The sequence below is a fragment of the Phoenix dactylifera genome, chromosome 12, assembly GCF_051530095.1.
Source record: "Phoenix dactylifera cultivar Ajwa chromosome 12, Ajwa_hap1_PhDact_Kaust_v1.1, whole genome shotgun sequence".
NCBI lineage: Eukaryota > Viridiplantae > Streptophyta > Magnoliopsida > Arecales > Arecaceae > Phoenix > Phoenix dactylifera.
Window position 1 is genome coordinate 29,936,417 of NC_143201.1, and position 17,034 is coordinate 29,953,450.

Here is a 17,034-nt window from a genome sequence, read left to right on the forward strand (position 1 = left end):
CTTCTCAAATATTTTTATCAAACACCTATTTTTTTCTAAGAAGCACTTTATAAGTACCTTTTTTTAAGCTACAGCAGACATGCACATCTCCTAATTTTATTTACCTAATTACTAAAACATGTCCATTTATTTCCTTGAGGCAGCACTTCTTATTGGAATATTGGTGATTTGGAATGAGGATTTTACATGTTTTAGATAATTAGATTTTTTCCTTTTAGAGAAAAAAATAAAGTGTAATACTTGATCCTTGCCTTAGTAGCAAGAAATTGGTTTACTTTACCATAAAACCCATACATACAATATGTGCTACGTGCTTCCGTACTAATCCATTAGTCCATAAATATTATCACTTCAAATACTAACCAAGGAGAGAGAGGAACTTGTCTTATTTGATGGACAAGTAGAGAATTTATTCAAAGGAAATAAAAACGATCAAAGTTGATCTCTCTCAAACATCTAGATCACTCCATGGAGATGGGCATCTTAATATGGTTGGAATCAATAGTAGAAGTCTGATTCATCATCCAATAGCGAAAGGGATGGAAAAGAATGGAGGAGGAACATGTGAACCCTTGAGAGCCAGGGCACTCCATGAATGCCCCATCCTTGTCGACACAAATGTAAACCTCATAGAGTTGGAATTTGTTGAATGGCCCCTTGCTGCATCGGATTTCAGGTGTCACTCCAATCCCCTCGACAATAGCGCTTTGGATATCAGTAGCATTATACAAGTTATAATCTGGATAAATACCTGAAAAATAAAATCATCCATCAACAACTTATGATGAGAGACTTCTTCCATTTTAGTACTCAAAGAAACATAGTGCATTTTTCATTTTCAAGAGCAATGTTGTCATGGTGATTGTTTTAAAAAAATGAGTCCTTTATTTTTTTTTTTAATTGGTGTAACCTTGAGATAGCGAAGACTAAAAACTAAATCATAAAAATATTGATTCAAGTAAATTGAGTTATCTCAACAACCTTGCTTTTTCAAGAGTGAGAGCAAGTCAACTTTGGCTCGAAGTTTCAATGCGAATTGGAAGTAATCGGTCTCGTTCATGCCCGAGCATACACCATACGACTTCCATGTGCTCTTCCACGTAGATTTACCATCGGTGCTTGGGCATTTGATATTGGTCCAATATGAATTTAGCTCTTCACGCAAGCCCGAGAGCTAATGCAAAAATAGCATCTCCATTAGATACCAAACACACAAGCAAAAACCAAATTTCTAGATTTTACATTTATAAAAGAAACGAGAGAGCGGGCATGTAACCTCTGTGCACTCAAGCATTTCTTATTCTGAAGAATTTTATCAGCAAAACGTCGTGAGAGTTTCCAATTCTCTATATTGTAAGAATTGAATAAAGTGCAAACGGATATAAAAAGAGAAATAAGAGAGTAGATTGTGTATTGTGATGATACCGCTAAACAGTTAGAACATGATTACGTAATAGGTATTTTATGAGAGCATTTCACATTAATTATATTATCATGATAATAATGAAAATATTAAAGAAACATTCCAGTGATTTACTTTATCTCATAGTTTTATATGACATGTCAATGTGTTTTTCCTTTTTTCTTTTTCTTTTTTTTCCTTTTCTTTTTTTTAAGGTACGTGTGCGTCCATGGGCACGTCTATTGCGCCGGCATTATTTAATTTGGGTAGCCTATGATTCATGTTCACGCCCAGCCATTCGGTCCTCGTAGCAACGGTCGGAACTTGCGTATTAGTTAGACCCAAAGAACGTAGCCATATCACTGGAAGACAAGGTAAGTAACCTTCAATTCATATTTTTCACCCAAAAAGAGCATGCAAGTCTGTCTGCCAAGTACTCCTGCAGAATTAAAAGCTCCCTCATGGCTCTTTCTATCAAGAAGAGAGCAAGTCTTTGATTTATCTAAATTCTTCAGAAGGTAAATAAAGTGAGAATAATAGTTTTACTTGGTTGATGTAAAAGGGTGAATTTTTTTTGCACTTGGTGACCGACTCCATAGTCGTGGCATTATAAGTCCACAGTCCCCTGAGGAAGAAATCGTCGGCAGGCAGTCCGGTGGTCGGAACACAACACCCAGACTGCGCACAGTATGCTCCCGGCCACTGCACTCAACCAATAATAATACTTCCTTATTTCAATGGATAATAATGATGAAAAGAAAAGAGAAAATAAGAAAAAATCTAGAACAATGAAGGAATCAAATAATGCCCGGACTGGCTTGCACTCTGCTGTTCCATCATTGTTTCAAAGGAGGTTTTAGAAGGGAGGAAGGAAGGAAGGAAGGAAAGATTTGTATATCTGGAGTTATAGACTAGGGTGTTTATATTGAACGGAAGGAGAGAGGAGATACCATGAAGACGAGGTAGAAGAAATCAAAGGTTTTAGCGGTTGCCAATGGCGCGGCAGAAAGCACTCCGAGGAGGAGGAGAACTGCTGCAATGCGAGAAGAAGCCATGCTTCACTCGATCCGCTTCTCGTTTGCCGAGCAACGAACCAGCTCAATGCGCTGCAGGACACCGGCCTCGGGGCGGTTATTTATAGACGATCGGTGGAACGTTTCCCTCGCGTTTCCCCATTTCAATTTTAATGCATGAGATGAACGTGGGCTTCGAAGGGTACTCACGATCGAGCGGCTCCTGTTGTCGCACGCTTCAAAGGCACCACAATATACTGCCACGTGTCCATATCCGTAATGCAAGCAAGATTTTTTTTTTTAAAATTGAATAAATTAAATCAATCCAGTATGGATAGATCCGTGGGAGTAGGTAAATAAATTATTTACGACCGTATTATTCAATCAACTTTACTTTTAGTTTTTGCTTAATAGAATGAAACGGTTAATAAACTATTTAACAACGCGCCAGTAATATTTGTGGTAGATTTCTATAAAATAATATTGGTACGTTGGTTCATGTAAGGCATTATTCATTCAATCGACTTTAGTATTAGTTTTTGCTTAATAGAATGCGATGTGCACATCAAAAACCAACAATAATCATGCAGAAGGGAATGGAATTTTACTTCTCACTCCTCCTCTAAAATAGAGTGCAGTGAAAATATCCAACAATGGAGAAATATTGTATATTGAAATGGGAGACAGTCGAGAAAAAGTGGGAGGTGGACGGGCGACGAGACCTTATCTTTTCGAGGCCTGGTATCGAACACGTGACGGGAAATGGACCGCTGCAATCATGGAGCGTCTTGCTTGGATGGATAAGGAGGTCCAGCTACACCTACCATCTGTATGGGTTCTGATCGATTTGATAATGGAGTGGGGTAGGGTGTGATTCCAGGGCCGGCAGCGAATCGACACAGAGGCCCAAGTACATATCTTTTTTGTCGCCTTCTCATTGCCTCGCCATTATTGGCATCCGCGGTGGGAGCCCACAGTTTTGAAGGGGGCGTGGTGGAGCCAAGGGAAGCGTAGGAGGAGATTTTTTACGCGAGGTGGGTACTTGAGATAGGGAACATCACCCTTGAGAAAAACTCAGCTAAATTAGTTGGGCAAATTTAAAAGATAAGACGAGAGGCTGAGCATCCGCCGTTGTGCAACGTCCAACGATTGCTAAAAAAGTGTTGTATCTTGCGGATTGTGCATATATCTTGTAAGGCGAATAAAGCTGCTGAATGAATTGTTTTTTTTACTGCTCATCATTTAGTAAAGTTCTTCTAGATTGAGCATGCTTCTATTTTTTCACCACTATGCAGTTTACTTTCTAGTGATTTAATTAGTTGTGCTCATATAAGATTAATCTGAGGGGGGGTCATTGATTTGAAAGATGGCATGCCACGTAGAGAGGGAAAAAAAATTTAGGAAAAAAAAAAAAAAAAAGGTGCCCAGAGAATGTGGCCCCGGGAGTGATGTACGGCATTTCCAATGCCCACATGCAAAACGATGGAGTTGTCATGTAGAGTGATTTATAATTTTTTATTTAATTAATTATATTAATATAATTCTAGTTTTGCTTCTGCATTTTTTTTTTTGTTGCTGCCTTCACTAAATTGAATGGATTATATTTTCTCAAAAGAGGATATGCATAAAATGAGACAAATGGGTGATGGGTCGTACAGCTTCCACCCAAACTCAATTCTACCATTGAACACGAGGCTATACTATTAGAATTTGGTTTCTTACATAAATAATTAATTATTCAAATTTTCTGTATTTTATTTTTTCTCCAAATTCTCAAAAGTATCTGACCTTTATCTCCAACGGATGCAATGGTGATCTCTAACCTTGAGATTTGTTGAGCTAGTTTCGGAAAACGTTGGGAGAAGTAGAGTCGGATGAAGAATTTCTCTCCATGACACTAAGATCTCATATTTCAAGACCAATTAAAGGGTTCTTCTACGACAATGTTGTCGGCATAGGCAAATAGAAACTCTCCCCATATCTGTAGCATCTGCTACAATCCTTCTCTCTCCAATCGTGATATTTCTTCTTTCGTGGGCAATCTAGGATGAGGAAGATTGGTTTTATTCCTCCTATGTATGAGCACATAGAGGAGAATGCTGCAAACTCGAAGAGATTATACCTTGGAGTTGCAGATGTCATACTGCACAAGGGGAAGCATTGGCAGCTATAGGGTAGTGAATACATGCCTTTATTCCAGGTTGCCCACTTCGATTTTTGTTAAACTATTTTCTGCATGTTTTTTAAATTAGATCTTTATTTTCTACATTGATCTTCTTTACTCTCGTTTCTAGCGAATACATCATTTTCTGAGAATCCTATGATTTCCACACATACCGACCAAACATTTGCGATATTTTGTCAATTCCACCATTGCCATCTTGGTGCAAAGAATAAACTGGAAGAGATCACAAATATCTATAAGCAAGATAATAATGTTTTCAATCATTGTCAAAACATTCTCCTTGTCAAAATATAAGAACATCAAAAGTTAATTTATCTATTCTAAGAGTAAACTCCGCACTTCAAAAAGGTAACTAAGCCACTTTTTTCACTTAACCTGGAATAAGTGACAGAGGACCAAGGATATACTCGCCACAGCTGACAAGGTGAATCCATTCCCATTAGCAGAGATACAAGCGGAGTAAGCTGAAACTATCAATCATTTTTCATCTCCCCAGTCTGTGTTCCATATAGTTTTGAAGCATGGAACGAGTAAAAACAAATGGAAAAGAAAATTCAACCAGCTGGAAATGTCGGTATAGGGATGATGAGTACACCATGGCGCAGCGACGTTATGTTATAATCAACTCATATAGCATCGCTGGATAAGGCAATCTTTAATATCAATTAAAGATTACCGATGAGTGATGAAACTTTCAAATAAAAGATGTGAAAAGGACGATGAATGAAATCCCAAACAACCTTAAATACTCTCGGGAGCAGGTCTGAAGCAGAAAGAGAACCACTGTATACAAGAAAGAAGAAAACTAAGAATTCATCCTTCCATCCACAATGGAAATGAAGTAGGACGGAGTCCAAAGCAATCAACCAAAGGCACTCGCAGCAGCAGCAGCAGCAGAAAGGTCATAGTTACAAGCTTATCAGGATTGAGATTACCGATGATTATTTGCTAATGCTACTGATGTCTGGCATTCATATCTGATCCATGACATGCAGAACTTTTGCGTGGATGATGCAGTGGTCAAGCTAAGTGACTTTCACTAGCACCCTCTTTCATTCATGCCAAATCCTCGATCTGATATATATCAACTCTGAACGCAATCAAACTACAAATCATTCATTATATCTTACAGTTTTTCCGTCATTTTGATTGTTACGCTTTCAGCACATACAACAACGTCATTGCCCTTGGTAGAGAGTTGAAAATATTTGAAAGAATAACATACTCGGTATTGTGTTTCCAGTAAATATTAAAGCAATCTGAGATTTGGAGGGAGGGTTCCCCTTGATAGAATAACATACTCTTCAATTAATGCAAATCTCAACAGCTTCAGCATCATAATGGTCATATATTCGAAGGTGGCTGCACAGAAATTACAACCATACCATCTCTCTAATTCCATGCTTGAAAAGTTGAAGCACAATATCACCACCTTACAACTTCAGCGACAAGGTAGGTATCAAATTATGCTGATTCTCCAGTGCCCTGACATCCATTCTTTAGATTACAACAGAAGCACCACGTGTGCCCCCCCACCCCCCACCCCCCAAAGAGACAACTTGGAGTAATATTGATATATAATTAACCAGTCATTTTCTCTCCATGCATTTTTGATTTGCTGTCATCATTTCCACAACCATTTCTTGATGCTTAGAAAGCCATAGCTGTCTTCAAAAAGGATTAAACCAACAACCAACTGTAATTTGTGATTTCAGAATGAAAATGTTGGTCGATCTTACTAAAGCTATTCCAGAATATAGGTCATAAAATCATCTTGTATAAACAGAGCACCAATTCAGCACCGTTCTATCTCATGACCTGTGAAAAACATTCACCGACATCTATAGATGTAACAGCCACAACCACTCCCAAAGCAATTGATGATAAATGTTGTAGCTAGCACCAGAATCCATTCACCACATATCCTTCGATGCATGCATCGATGTATGGTACAGGCTTGCAAATAAGAATTTCCAATCTGATACTGCCTATTGGAAAGACCTATCAATCATAAAATAGAATCATCTACCATATTTCTTGCTGTAGCAAAGCACCATTCCCCACCCTCCTGTCACTGTGACAACGCCCGGAGTTCGTGCCTGAAGAGCCTGCGGTGCTCCTTACTTCAGACTTGCATAGGGGGCACAATGCATTTGTCTTGAGCCATTTATCCACACATTCCATGTGGAAATAGTGGGCACATGGAAGCTCACGGAGCTCATCATTATTTACATAATTTGCCAGGCAGATACAACAAACCTACAGAAGCCAAAGCACCTATATTGTAAATACCAGCAAGACAGGACTTCGATTCAGTGAAACAGTGAACATTTGCGATTTAAAGAAATCATTATTTTTAGATAACCAAGACATAGATGACCCTCCATCCAGACTGCTAGACTACTAGAAATGCAAATGGAACACGAGATGCAACAGCAAGCATAGAAAAGACTCAAAGCATCCTCAGCAGAAATCATGTGTTCCTTGTCAGTACCAGCAGCCAAGATCCCACCATCGCCTTGGCTGTCTGATTTAATTTCACTCTCTTCTCCATTTTGAGGTTGCGTTGATTTGAACTTGTAGGTTGGTAGCGCAGTAATTGATTCTGAGGTAGCACCTCGGTTGTGGCTTATTTCCTCTCTAAAGCCCATGATAGATATAATGCAAGGCAAGCAACAGCATATCATTGCACACAGAATGAAAGGCAGAGCATACCCAATACAGCTGAACATAAGGAAAACTTTACATAACCTGAGGAATAGACAAATATTAGTGGTAGACCAGGATATGGATGAGATGGAAAAAAATGCCAACTAGATTCTACCTGTACAAGTTAGGAGCATCTTGAGAAGATGAGCGCCCACCAAATATCCACACATTTCCAACAACAAACCACAGAGCAAAGAAGCAGTCTAAGGCCATCTTGAAATGGTCAACTAGAGCATTAATCCTGCAAATTATTACATAGGACTTTCATGAAAAATTCATAACAAGGAAGAAGTTATGCCTGGAAAATTACACCAGGTTCCTATCTGGTTCTGTGACAGAAACAAAACATGCAGAGGCACTAGAAAGATTAGACCAAATTTTGTGTGTCATCAGTAAACATTTGATTGTCCTGTATAATTAGTGAAAGTTCTTGGTTCTGCCTATAATACTATATGAAAGAACTTCATCTCTGTGAATGGCCGGAGACGGGCATCCATTAAATGCATCTCTACACATAAAAAGGAAAAAAGAGGTCAGTCGACACTTATGTACTAAGGGAATTCACTAAGACATGTCATCCCTCTCAATATAAATAAATGACAGTTCTCCACTATTTACAATATCTCAATTCTCATCAACAAACAAAAGCAAGTTTCTGAGTTTTAACCTTCTATTGCTCAACTTGAGCTCTAGCATTCTTAGATTCACAACAGGCCATACTTACTCAAAAAAGGTCCAACTAGTTTAAACCCTTAGCAAGAATGGAATCCTCTGCATCATTCATTAATTTAACACCGCAAGGCCAGTGAAACCAAAAGGAATTTCATCCTCACCATAAACCACCCCTCCAATTCCAGAGACAACAGGCTTTTCTAAAAAACTCCATGAGGGCTTGTATTGCTCACATTGCAGGTTTCAAAAACAAATTCAGGAGAGGAGTTTAAAACAGATGGGCCACAAATGTACTAATAGACCTACAAGTTGATCTATGCTAAATGCAGTTCTTAGGCTGCACTTGATTCAGGGTCAAAGTGGAATAAGACCAACCACTTTAACTTGCTGATTTAGGACTAATTAGGGATTGCCTACCATTTGTGGAAGGACCTAACGAAACCACTGAAGCTGTGTTTGGATGCCGAATAGCTAACCCCATTGGTATTCGCCCCTTAACCAGTTAACCAGCAATTCACTGTTTCGTGGGTACTCACTAACCACCATTAATGTCATCTTGCAAAATTTGAGAGGATGATAATAAAGAAACCGTAAAAAATATCATTTTGGGATAAAGCGGTAGAGGAAATAGGGACTGGAGGGGCTAAAGGGGTCGTTAAAGTTATTCACCGTCCTCCTAAAATAACTTTAATCTGGCTATCTACCATTTTGGCCCGTTGACCAAATAAGATTATTCATGCATTTTGTACCGTGTCCGGCTAGTCACCGATAACCTTATCCACCCTCTAATCAATACCCAAACCGTGGTGTGCCGAACCAACCAAAACAACAAGTTCGGAGTGTACTGATCTGAACCGATGTGGAACCAAGTTAGGACAAAGATGGCGGAACCGATACCGAACACCGTACCGACTGCCCGGCGGGACGAGTTGGTACGGGCCTGCGCCGGGCCATGCCGGGCTCGTAGACGGGGGAGAGGGAGAACGAGAGAGAAAAAGAGAGAGAGATAAAAGGCGGAGAGAGGGAGGGAGGCCGGTGGAGGCCGACACTGGTGCGAGCTTTCGTTCGAAACAGGGGTCTGGCCGTAAAAAATTTCGTAATTTTTAGGTAAAGTCGTTCAAAAGCCACTTGCACCAGCGCTAACCTTCACCGACCCTCTGCTGGTCTCCCTCCCTCTCCCTCTCCCTCTCCCTCTCCCTCTCCCTCCCTCCCCCCACTGGCTCTCTCTTTTCTTCTATTTCCTTCTCCTTCTCCTCCGACATGGTGTTTCGGAATCTTTGCCGAAACCATCCCAGTAAGCCGCTAGTATGGCTCGGGACGCCCCAAACCGGACGGTTTAGGACGGTTCCGCCAACCTTGAGTTAGGATGCCTATTTGGGTCAATAAGTAGCCCGAACCGGCCCAAACCACATCGAATCAAGCGGAACCCTAGCTTCACCCATCGTATATTGTTTATATATACTACACTTGTACATCGCATAAAACAAAGAAATCAAAGTTGATTTCTTGTCAGACAAAACGAACTGACGCATGGGGGTGCAAATGAGCCAAGCTTAAGCAATCTAGGTTAAAATGAAGCTCAGCCTATTCTATAAATGAGCCAAACTCGAGCCAACTCATTAAGATTTGAGCGGAACTTAAGAAATTACATCAGAGCATAAAGCCTCTCGAGACTTTCGCGCATATATTTTCAGCTAATTTCCATTGTTTTATCTCAGTATTATAGCTGAAATGCATTCTTTTTTATGTGAATTATATTAGTCTAATAATTTTAATTCAAAGTAATTTTGTTATTATCAATAATAAGTATGATAATAAATATTATAATTATATAGCATCTATTTATTATTCCTATTTTGAGCTTAATAGAAACGAGCTCAAGTTAACCAGACCTAGCTCTAGCTTAGCTTGTCTACAAATCAGGTGAGCCAAATTTGGAGCCAAACATGAGATGCTAACAGCTTGATCTTTAACAGCCCTAATAAGACAATCAGATAGGATATTCAATGGACGCAGACATGCAAACTCATGCTCCCAAGGAATAGTGCCATTACAATGCATTTTACACTTAATACCTTTGTTTTTAATAAGCAACCCACAAGTTGTAACAGATGTTGTAACAGGTGTATATGTAACAGATATATAGTACATGGATCAGTAAAGCCTGAATCGAGGCAAGCACCCCCTAGCCCTTATTAGCTTAACTCATCACACTCCTGGCATAACGAAACTAAAGATGAGATAAAATCTGTAAATTTAAAATATATATTTTGCTTTCATTAGACCAATTCTTGTTCAAGGTAAATTCTACTGCCCAATAGCCAACATCTAAAATGTAACTATCCACCTTGTCATGGCATGCCCCCTGCTGACATCCAACCCATAGAGCAACAACCAATTACTCAGTTGTGAGTTTTCCAATAAAAAACAAAAAAAGTGTTCTGCCACTTTAGAACATAGGTGGTAGAAAATGAATTTGATGTCATATATCATATCTTAAAGGATAGATAAAATTTGATCAAGCAATCAAAAAAAATAAGAAAGATAAAAACTACATCTATCTTTCACACATAGTGCTGCACACCGATAAATGGAAATGCCAATCAAGAACAAGATGAAAAGAAAAAATCGAAGAGCAATAGCTGCAATGTTCCAACAATATTTAAGATTGTAATAAGAATCCATTGCCTAGTACATTGCATAGAACGAATAAGAAATGTACCGCAGACTCGTAGTTATGATGCTTTGCCCTAGGTGAGAGATAGGACCATTGCTATGATCGTTTTTGCCTTCTGAGGCTTGTGTAGGAGAAATGGATGTGTAAGAAGTAGACTCAGGAGAGTTATTATGAGAAGAACTTCGAAGTGAGTGATATCAATCTTGCTCAGAGACCTGACTGTTGGAATGAATGTAGCACCAACAAAGATAAGGAAGAGTGGCAATACAGCCTGCTGTACAACCTATGATACATGCAAATAATGGAGTTTTTGGATGTTCACGTCTTGACAAAAAGATAACTATAATAGCTGCTATAATTTGTCTCACATTAACAACAAGCTCAATCGAAATCCACAAACCAGAATTCAGAAGGCTTCCATGATGGCGACCATAATTATCACTTCTTCTGGTCAATGGCGCATCCCTAGAATCAGATGAAGTAGGTGAAACTGAAGATGGTTGGAAGACCAGAGCTGGTGTGCTTGTTGAAGGCCTATCTTCATAATGCAATTCACCTGAGTCGTTTTGGTCATATCCATGAGAGTGTGATGTAGAAGCAGCACCACCCCTTGATATATCAATTATGAGCTCATCTTCATTAACTTTAGCTGGTTGATCCATCAGCAAAGGATGTCTGTCGGTTTGACCTTCACCATATGGTTCCAGAGGAGGAATAGCCATTGACATCCAACAATAAATATGAAGCAAAAGATAGCACAGAAAAGTAGCAATAAGCCAATTTCCTATGCTTCGGTTTCCTTTTTCTGAGAAGTTAACATTTGTCTCATACAAAACTCAGTAACAATACTAGCCACAGTAAATGATTCTACCACTTCACCTTAACGATAGACAGAGATGCTCTGAAATTTGAGACGACCACTTCTAAAGAATTCCATCAAGCAAACTATGCATCTTAAAAGAGAAAATTCTTTTTTCTGTTGTTTTCTTCTTCTATGAATAGCAATTCAAGTGGAGTCAATCCGACCTGCAAAACTAATTATATTTTATTACACAGTGGAAAAGCTACAGTGTCTTTATCAAGTTATTACTGTATGAACCATGAAGTTTCAGATGATTCTTTACCGCTTGATGTTACCTGATCTAGCACATTGTAGACATACTATTTTATATAAACTTTATAAGTGCCTATGCACCTGAAGAGGCCAGGGATGGTAGTCGACTACTCTGCAAGAGTAAGGCCAATGTACTTTGAAGTCAAATTCCTAAGTTATTTCACGCCTTCTTAAATGTGACAAAGCTGCGGTTTTGTGAAGAAACACAACATGTCATTGTGAAAGACGGACTTAAGCTTACTAAATTTTCATTCAGAAACACTAGCTAAGCAAGATCATATTGCTACAAGGAAACACAGAAATAGTTCTCTTAACAAGATAACACAGAAAATAATATTCTTCCTCATAGGGTTAATCTAAACACAAACTAATAAGACTTGCAACATGCAAAATAAAAACCTTCAGTGAATAAACCATGCCGACCTACATTAACTATTCAGGTGCCGAAGCTTTAAATATGGAAGTCTATTACATCACTTATTACCCACTACCACAATATCTGCTAACAGTTTTCATTTCCACAGCAAGCACCTGTAGAACAAATCAAAATAATTCTCAAGAACACGCTAAAAATTTAGATAAGAAGAAAGGTCATCAATAATTCTCAAAAGCCATTGGATCCATCAATAAAGCGATATCGACCCATCAATGAATGCCATCAAACAATCTCTCAACTACATATTAAAGAACCGTATCAAAAATTCAAATACCACCTAGTCAAACAAGAGTTATCGTAATCTTATGAAAGAAAAAGACAGAAAAGTACCCTTCAACACCCAGAAAACCGACAATCCACCAACCAAAACCGTATAAAGATAAATTTTTTTAGAAAAAAAAGGTCTCATAAACCAAACCCTAATTAACGAGTTTCCAGCTCATTCAAAACTTCTAATAATGCATCAAAAGGAACCCTACCAAGACGAAATTTCCGACCTGAATTACAAAGAAGAAAGGGGTATCGGCAGCTCCGGCAAAGAAATGTTCAAGAAAACGAGATTTCCAAGCGTATTCCGGCCCACTTCGGCCGGACAACCGGGGAATCGAACCAAGAAGCGAAGATGGGCAAAAACCTCAGATTAGGGGAGGGTTTCTGGCGATTAAAGGGGCGAGAGGATGGGAGATATCGGAGGATATCGTATCAAATCTCGCGACCCGTTTTGGCCCTCTATTGGAATTAGGGAGAGAGTCGGTTGAAATTTCTCGGTCATTTCCCTCTCTCTCTCTCTCTCTCTCTCTCTCTGTTTTACCCCCAGGTTTTCTTCCCGTAGGAATTTTTCGGGCACCAGCCTCGGCGTTTACGTGGCTTGCAAGACCCGTTTCGGAATATTATATATGTGGATGTGAGAACAGCAGCCCTTCGTGTCCATTTATCAGGAATTCTAACGGTGTTCCTCGGCGTCTGATCAGCGAGTTCCCTGGCTGGGGGTGATGGAAAGGCCGTGGCGGCCACGGAGTCCATTAACGGTACAGATCGGCAATGTTGAGTGGTTATTGATTTTTTTTTGGTACAGGTTGTTCACCCTACCCTAATATTGGTGCGGTCAGTAGAGTTAAGAATTACAAAATGGTATAAGTGTGAAGGGCTAGTTTCCTGATGTGAGAACTTTTTCGGAATGCTGTGCTGCATAGGAGGTGACTTAGTCGACTGTCTTATTCGCCTTTCTATACACGTGTACTACTTGCCTGAAACTTCATGCAATCTTGCACCATCCGTCGAATATCGTCAATAAGAGGGCATTCGTCCGTCTTACTCCCCTCTTTCCGTATCCAATCGATCACCATGGCCAAATCTTCCTCAATGATGATGCGCTCTGCCCCCAATCTCCTCCTGGCATAAGAAATGCCTTCCTATACGGCTCTGAGCTCTGCCCCCAATGCTGTCAACCCATAACTCCATAAGTGCATCGCCCATCCGCAGCTATGATCTGTGAGTCATGACTCCTGATCACAAAACCCACTTCTGCTTTCTCTCCATCACCGGATGCACTACCATCAAAGTTCACTTTAAGATGGCTGGAGGGCGAGAGCTCCCAGGAAACAAGGATGAACTTGAGTTCTGAATCAAGTGGTTATCGATTGGATGGATCAGATCCACGGCTAGACCGCAAAGCAACGGGCACAATGACGATGAAAAAAAAATCATTATATATATATATATGTGTGTGTGTGTGTGTGTGTGTGTTGTTTCGTGATTGAATTGGTCCATCAACTTAATGATAGAGCTGGTTCAACAAAAAATTGCCTTGTTATCGTTCTTGATATATTTATGATAAATTCTGAGCATTCAAGAAAGACACGTTAGATATAGCTATGCCTATTCCATGTTTGCGGCATCTAATTCATGACAGGTTATATTAATCCTCTAAGTTGCACGGAGTAAAACTTGCTGGCGATATATACTCATTTAGCAAAATTATACATCTTGCATTCATATTTTTAATCATGGTTCGTTGTCTTAATTTTTTGCCCTATGATTTACATTTTCTATCAAAATAGGTTGGACATGAACAAATATTTTTATAACATAGAAACAAATTTTATGTAGAAGCTTGTCAATTCTCGATGGAGTAATATAGGGACAAAAGCAACCAGATGTATTGGAGTGTGAGCACATGCCTATCTAGCGAGCGAGATACAAGTCCAAGCAACTCTCGTAGATTGGGTGAACCAAGAGAAGCACTATTAAAGGAACCACCTGTCCATTGCGTGTGGGCCTGTGGCTGTAATGCATAGTAGTATGCATGATGTTGATGTAACTTTAAGCCTGGTCGTTCTTTTCGGTCCAGCGCTAAGCTTCTCTTTCTACCAAAAAAAACCTCAGATGTCGATTGCAAGTTGGTAAAGGGAGGAGTGAAGTTGCTTGGGTGTTTGGAAACACGTGGATCTCTCTCTATCTATCTACGATTCTACATATCTGTCTAGATTTCTCGTTCAACAACCTCACCTAAATCCCTGACCTACCTGAATAAGAGCTGGGGATAGCTTACTATTCTTTGTTAAAAGGACAGAAAGAAAGGCATCTTGAATCAATTCCACCTCAAACTCGGGATGGAGATTGGTTAAACTGGCAAGCCAAGCTTGCCGATCGAGGGCGAAAGAGATTATTCAGGCGTGTTTCTTGAGACAGCTATATACGTCCTATAAAGCTATCATTTTGATTTGTTATCAGTCTTTTCCACATAAATGCTTGCTCTATTGACGTAAAATCCAACGCAAGTTGCTTGATTTGTACCTGAAACTTCCACGTATAACTGTTCAACCAATGGTCTTATTAATGTACAAAATCAACTGGATGGACATGGGCTTGTTATGGTGAAGACGCAGTATGGTCTGCTTGTTAGCGAGCAACTTTATGAGAAAGAGAAATAAGCAAAAGGAGACATGATCGCACGTCAAACAAGAAGCGCCGTTAAGTACTTACTTTAAACTAGCAGAAAAGGGAACACTAGAAGCACACGATGAAACAAAACCTGCCACGGAGTGCGCTAAACTGCAGGCCACATCCCTATTACTTTTCAAGCGCTCATGTTGGACTTTAAATCGAACTCTACTCCTTCCAGGACCTTTCCAGAACTGATTTCCAGTGATAGCTCGAGAGAAGAATGATGTGACGTTGCGATGCCGGGCGGCGGTCTTCGAAAAGGTCTTTCTTGAGCTGGCTGGGAAGGCTGAATAAGATGGGCGTCTGCGATACGGCAATGACTGAGTAACCATTATAAATAGTATGTTGACTTGGGGCGGCGTTCTTTTTTAATTATTATTAAACAGGTGTCTTATTGCATTTTAGTATAAATACGGTCAGAAGAGTCGGAGTGCAAAATATCTCGGGGTTGAATAGAAACTGTAGATAAATTTCTACGTACGGCATGTCTGGCCACATAAAAAGCCGTCCAACCTGCAACAAAATTTATCTTTCTGAAGATATGAGTCATCCCGATTTTTATCAAATCATCAATCAATTCCTAAATATCCGTCAGAAGTGGATGGGCATGGACCAGACAATACTGCCTTGTTGCCCAACCCACCACCATGTTTAGTCTCCCTCCAAAACTATGCAGCTAGCCCCATACCATATCTGTCTCTATCCCAAACACTGTTATCAAAATTGATCTTCAAGTAATTTTGGGACGGAGGCTCCACAATGAGAAAGAACATCTATGGTAGCGTAGAACCTACGGAATATGAGTCCCGAGTTTCCCCAATAGCCATAGATCCTCCACCAACTAGTGCACATGCTCTCTAAAACTTGCATCAATGCTCTCATAAGAATGAGTCTCGGCCCCAGATTTTCTTTTCTAAAAATATAATCCTTCCGACTCAAATCAAATATGGTAAGCAATATAGACCACCTCAATCACTTTCCCCTTGGAGTGGTTCCTGTTCATGCCGCCTCTCAGCAACTCAAGAAAATCATTAACCGGGGAAGGGAAAGTGAAGAAATAGGAGGGAAATGTTTGACAATCGCCGTATGAAAAAAAGGACATGGCCAATAGTCTCCTCTATATCCGAACAGGTATCACAGAATGGAGCTAAATTCAATCCTCTCCTTGCCAAAATGCTTCCACGAGGGATCCGGTGCCAAGTCAACTTCCAAAAGAATTTAAGGCAACTCTGGAATGAGTCCCCAACTTCCACACCCATGCACCATTCCTCACTTCCACTGGACCTGGACTGTAGAGTTTATAAAGATTTCATGTTCTAGCTCTGAGTGAAAGAGATAGACCCCAAGCAACTTTGTCGAGAGTATCACACCTGGGAATAGGAGTGGAGTGCACTCGATCAGCGTTGTATAGTGCAGGTGTTCAGACTCTTCTCTCCTTCAATCATCAGATCAGACAACAAGGTTCTCTAATAAATCGACATTGAATATGCTATCGATGTGTATCTGAATCTCTATGGAAGGTTCGTCCTCGCCCTCCATCCTATACCTCTTCCAACGCTACCTAGGCCGAAGCTTAGGCTCCCGGACATGCCTAGAGTAAGAGATTTATATATATAGGGGTCGGAGCGAGCACCGGCATTTTTTTTTTCTGAAGCAGATGTATCATATATGTTGAGTATGAATACATTCAAAAAAGTCAAAAGATAACAAGTTCCAAAGTGCACTTGGTAATCCTCGCTCTTCTAGCCACAGAGTCTCTCCAGAATGGTTAGTCACATCTGAGACTATTCAATCTACTGCTTCATTGGCCTCACGATATACGTGATTCGCCTGTACGGCCATCCCATTAGTGATCATAGGCTATATGTCCCTGAGCAGCA

The 17,034-nt window shown here is 39.9% G+C and overlaps 2 protein-coding genes and 1 long non-coding RNA gene across 4 annotated transcripts; all 3 read right to left on the reverse strand.

Moving 5' to 3' along the window:
* Positions 1 to 252: 252 nt before the first annotated feature.
* Positions 253 to 2,537, reverse strand: LOC103704444 (extracellular ribonuclease LE-like). 2 transcript variants are annotated; one of them, XM_008787719.6, is made up of 4 exons: positions 2,353 to 2,534; positions 1,949 to 2,104; positions 982 to 1,174; positions 253 to 751 (listed from the first exon to the last, which is right to left on the reverse strand). In XM_008787719.6, exons 1-4 carry the CDS (start codon positions 2,455 to 2,457, stop codon positions 462 to 464), a joined length of 744 nt encoding a protein of 247 aa, XP_008785941.4. In that variant the 5' UTR covers positions 2,458 to 2,534; the 3' UTR covers positions 253 to 461. The 2 variants fall into 2 exon arrangements, with proteins under 2 accessions (XP_008785941.4, XP_008785950.4); XM_008787728.6 differs by lacking the exon at positions 1,949 to 2,104 and having other exon boundaries at positions 2,353 to 2,537.
* A 3,953-nt stretch (positions 2,538 to 6,490) lies between these two features.
* On the reverse strand, positions 6,491 to 11,528 carry LOC103704437 (uncharacterized). Its single transcript, XM_088708082.2, is given in 5 exon segments — positions 6,491 to 6,696; positions 6,698 to 6,860; positions 7,058 to 7,351; positions 7,425 to 7,550; positions 10,704 to 11,528. Coding segments are annotated over 5 exon segments (1,341 nt in total). The 5' UTR covers positions 11,387 to 11,528; the 3' UTR covers positions 6,491 to 6,621.
* A 475-nt stretch (positions 11,529 to 12,003) lies between these two features.
* Positions 12,004 to 13,073, reverse strand: LOC149751583 (uncharacterized). The gene is made up of 2 exons (XR_016398052.1): positions 12,706 to 13,073; positions 12,004 to 12,303 (listed from the first exon to the last, which is right to left on the reverse strand). It is a non-coding gene; the product is annotated as an uncharacterized LOC149751583 (long non-coding RNA).
* Between the last annotated feature and the right edge of the window lie 3,961 nt (positions 13,074 to 17,034).

Excerpts from the sequence above, each read along its gene's own strand:
- LOC103704444 (XM_008787719.6), bottom strand. The coding sequence starts at position 2,457 with ATGGCTTCTTCTCGCATTGCAGCAGTTCTCCTCCTCCTCGGAGTGCTT. Across the intron at positions 1,175-1,948 it reads CACCCTTTTACATCAACCAA|CTCTCGGGCTTGCGTGAAGA; the intron begins GTAAAACTATTA and ends TTTTTGCATTAG. Across the intron at positions 752-981 it reads CTCACTCTTGAAAAAGCAAG|GTATTTATCCAGATTATAAC; the intron begins GTTGTTGAGATA and ends TTTATTTTTCAG.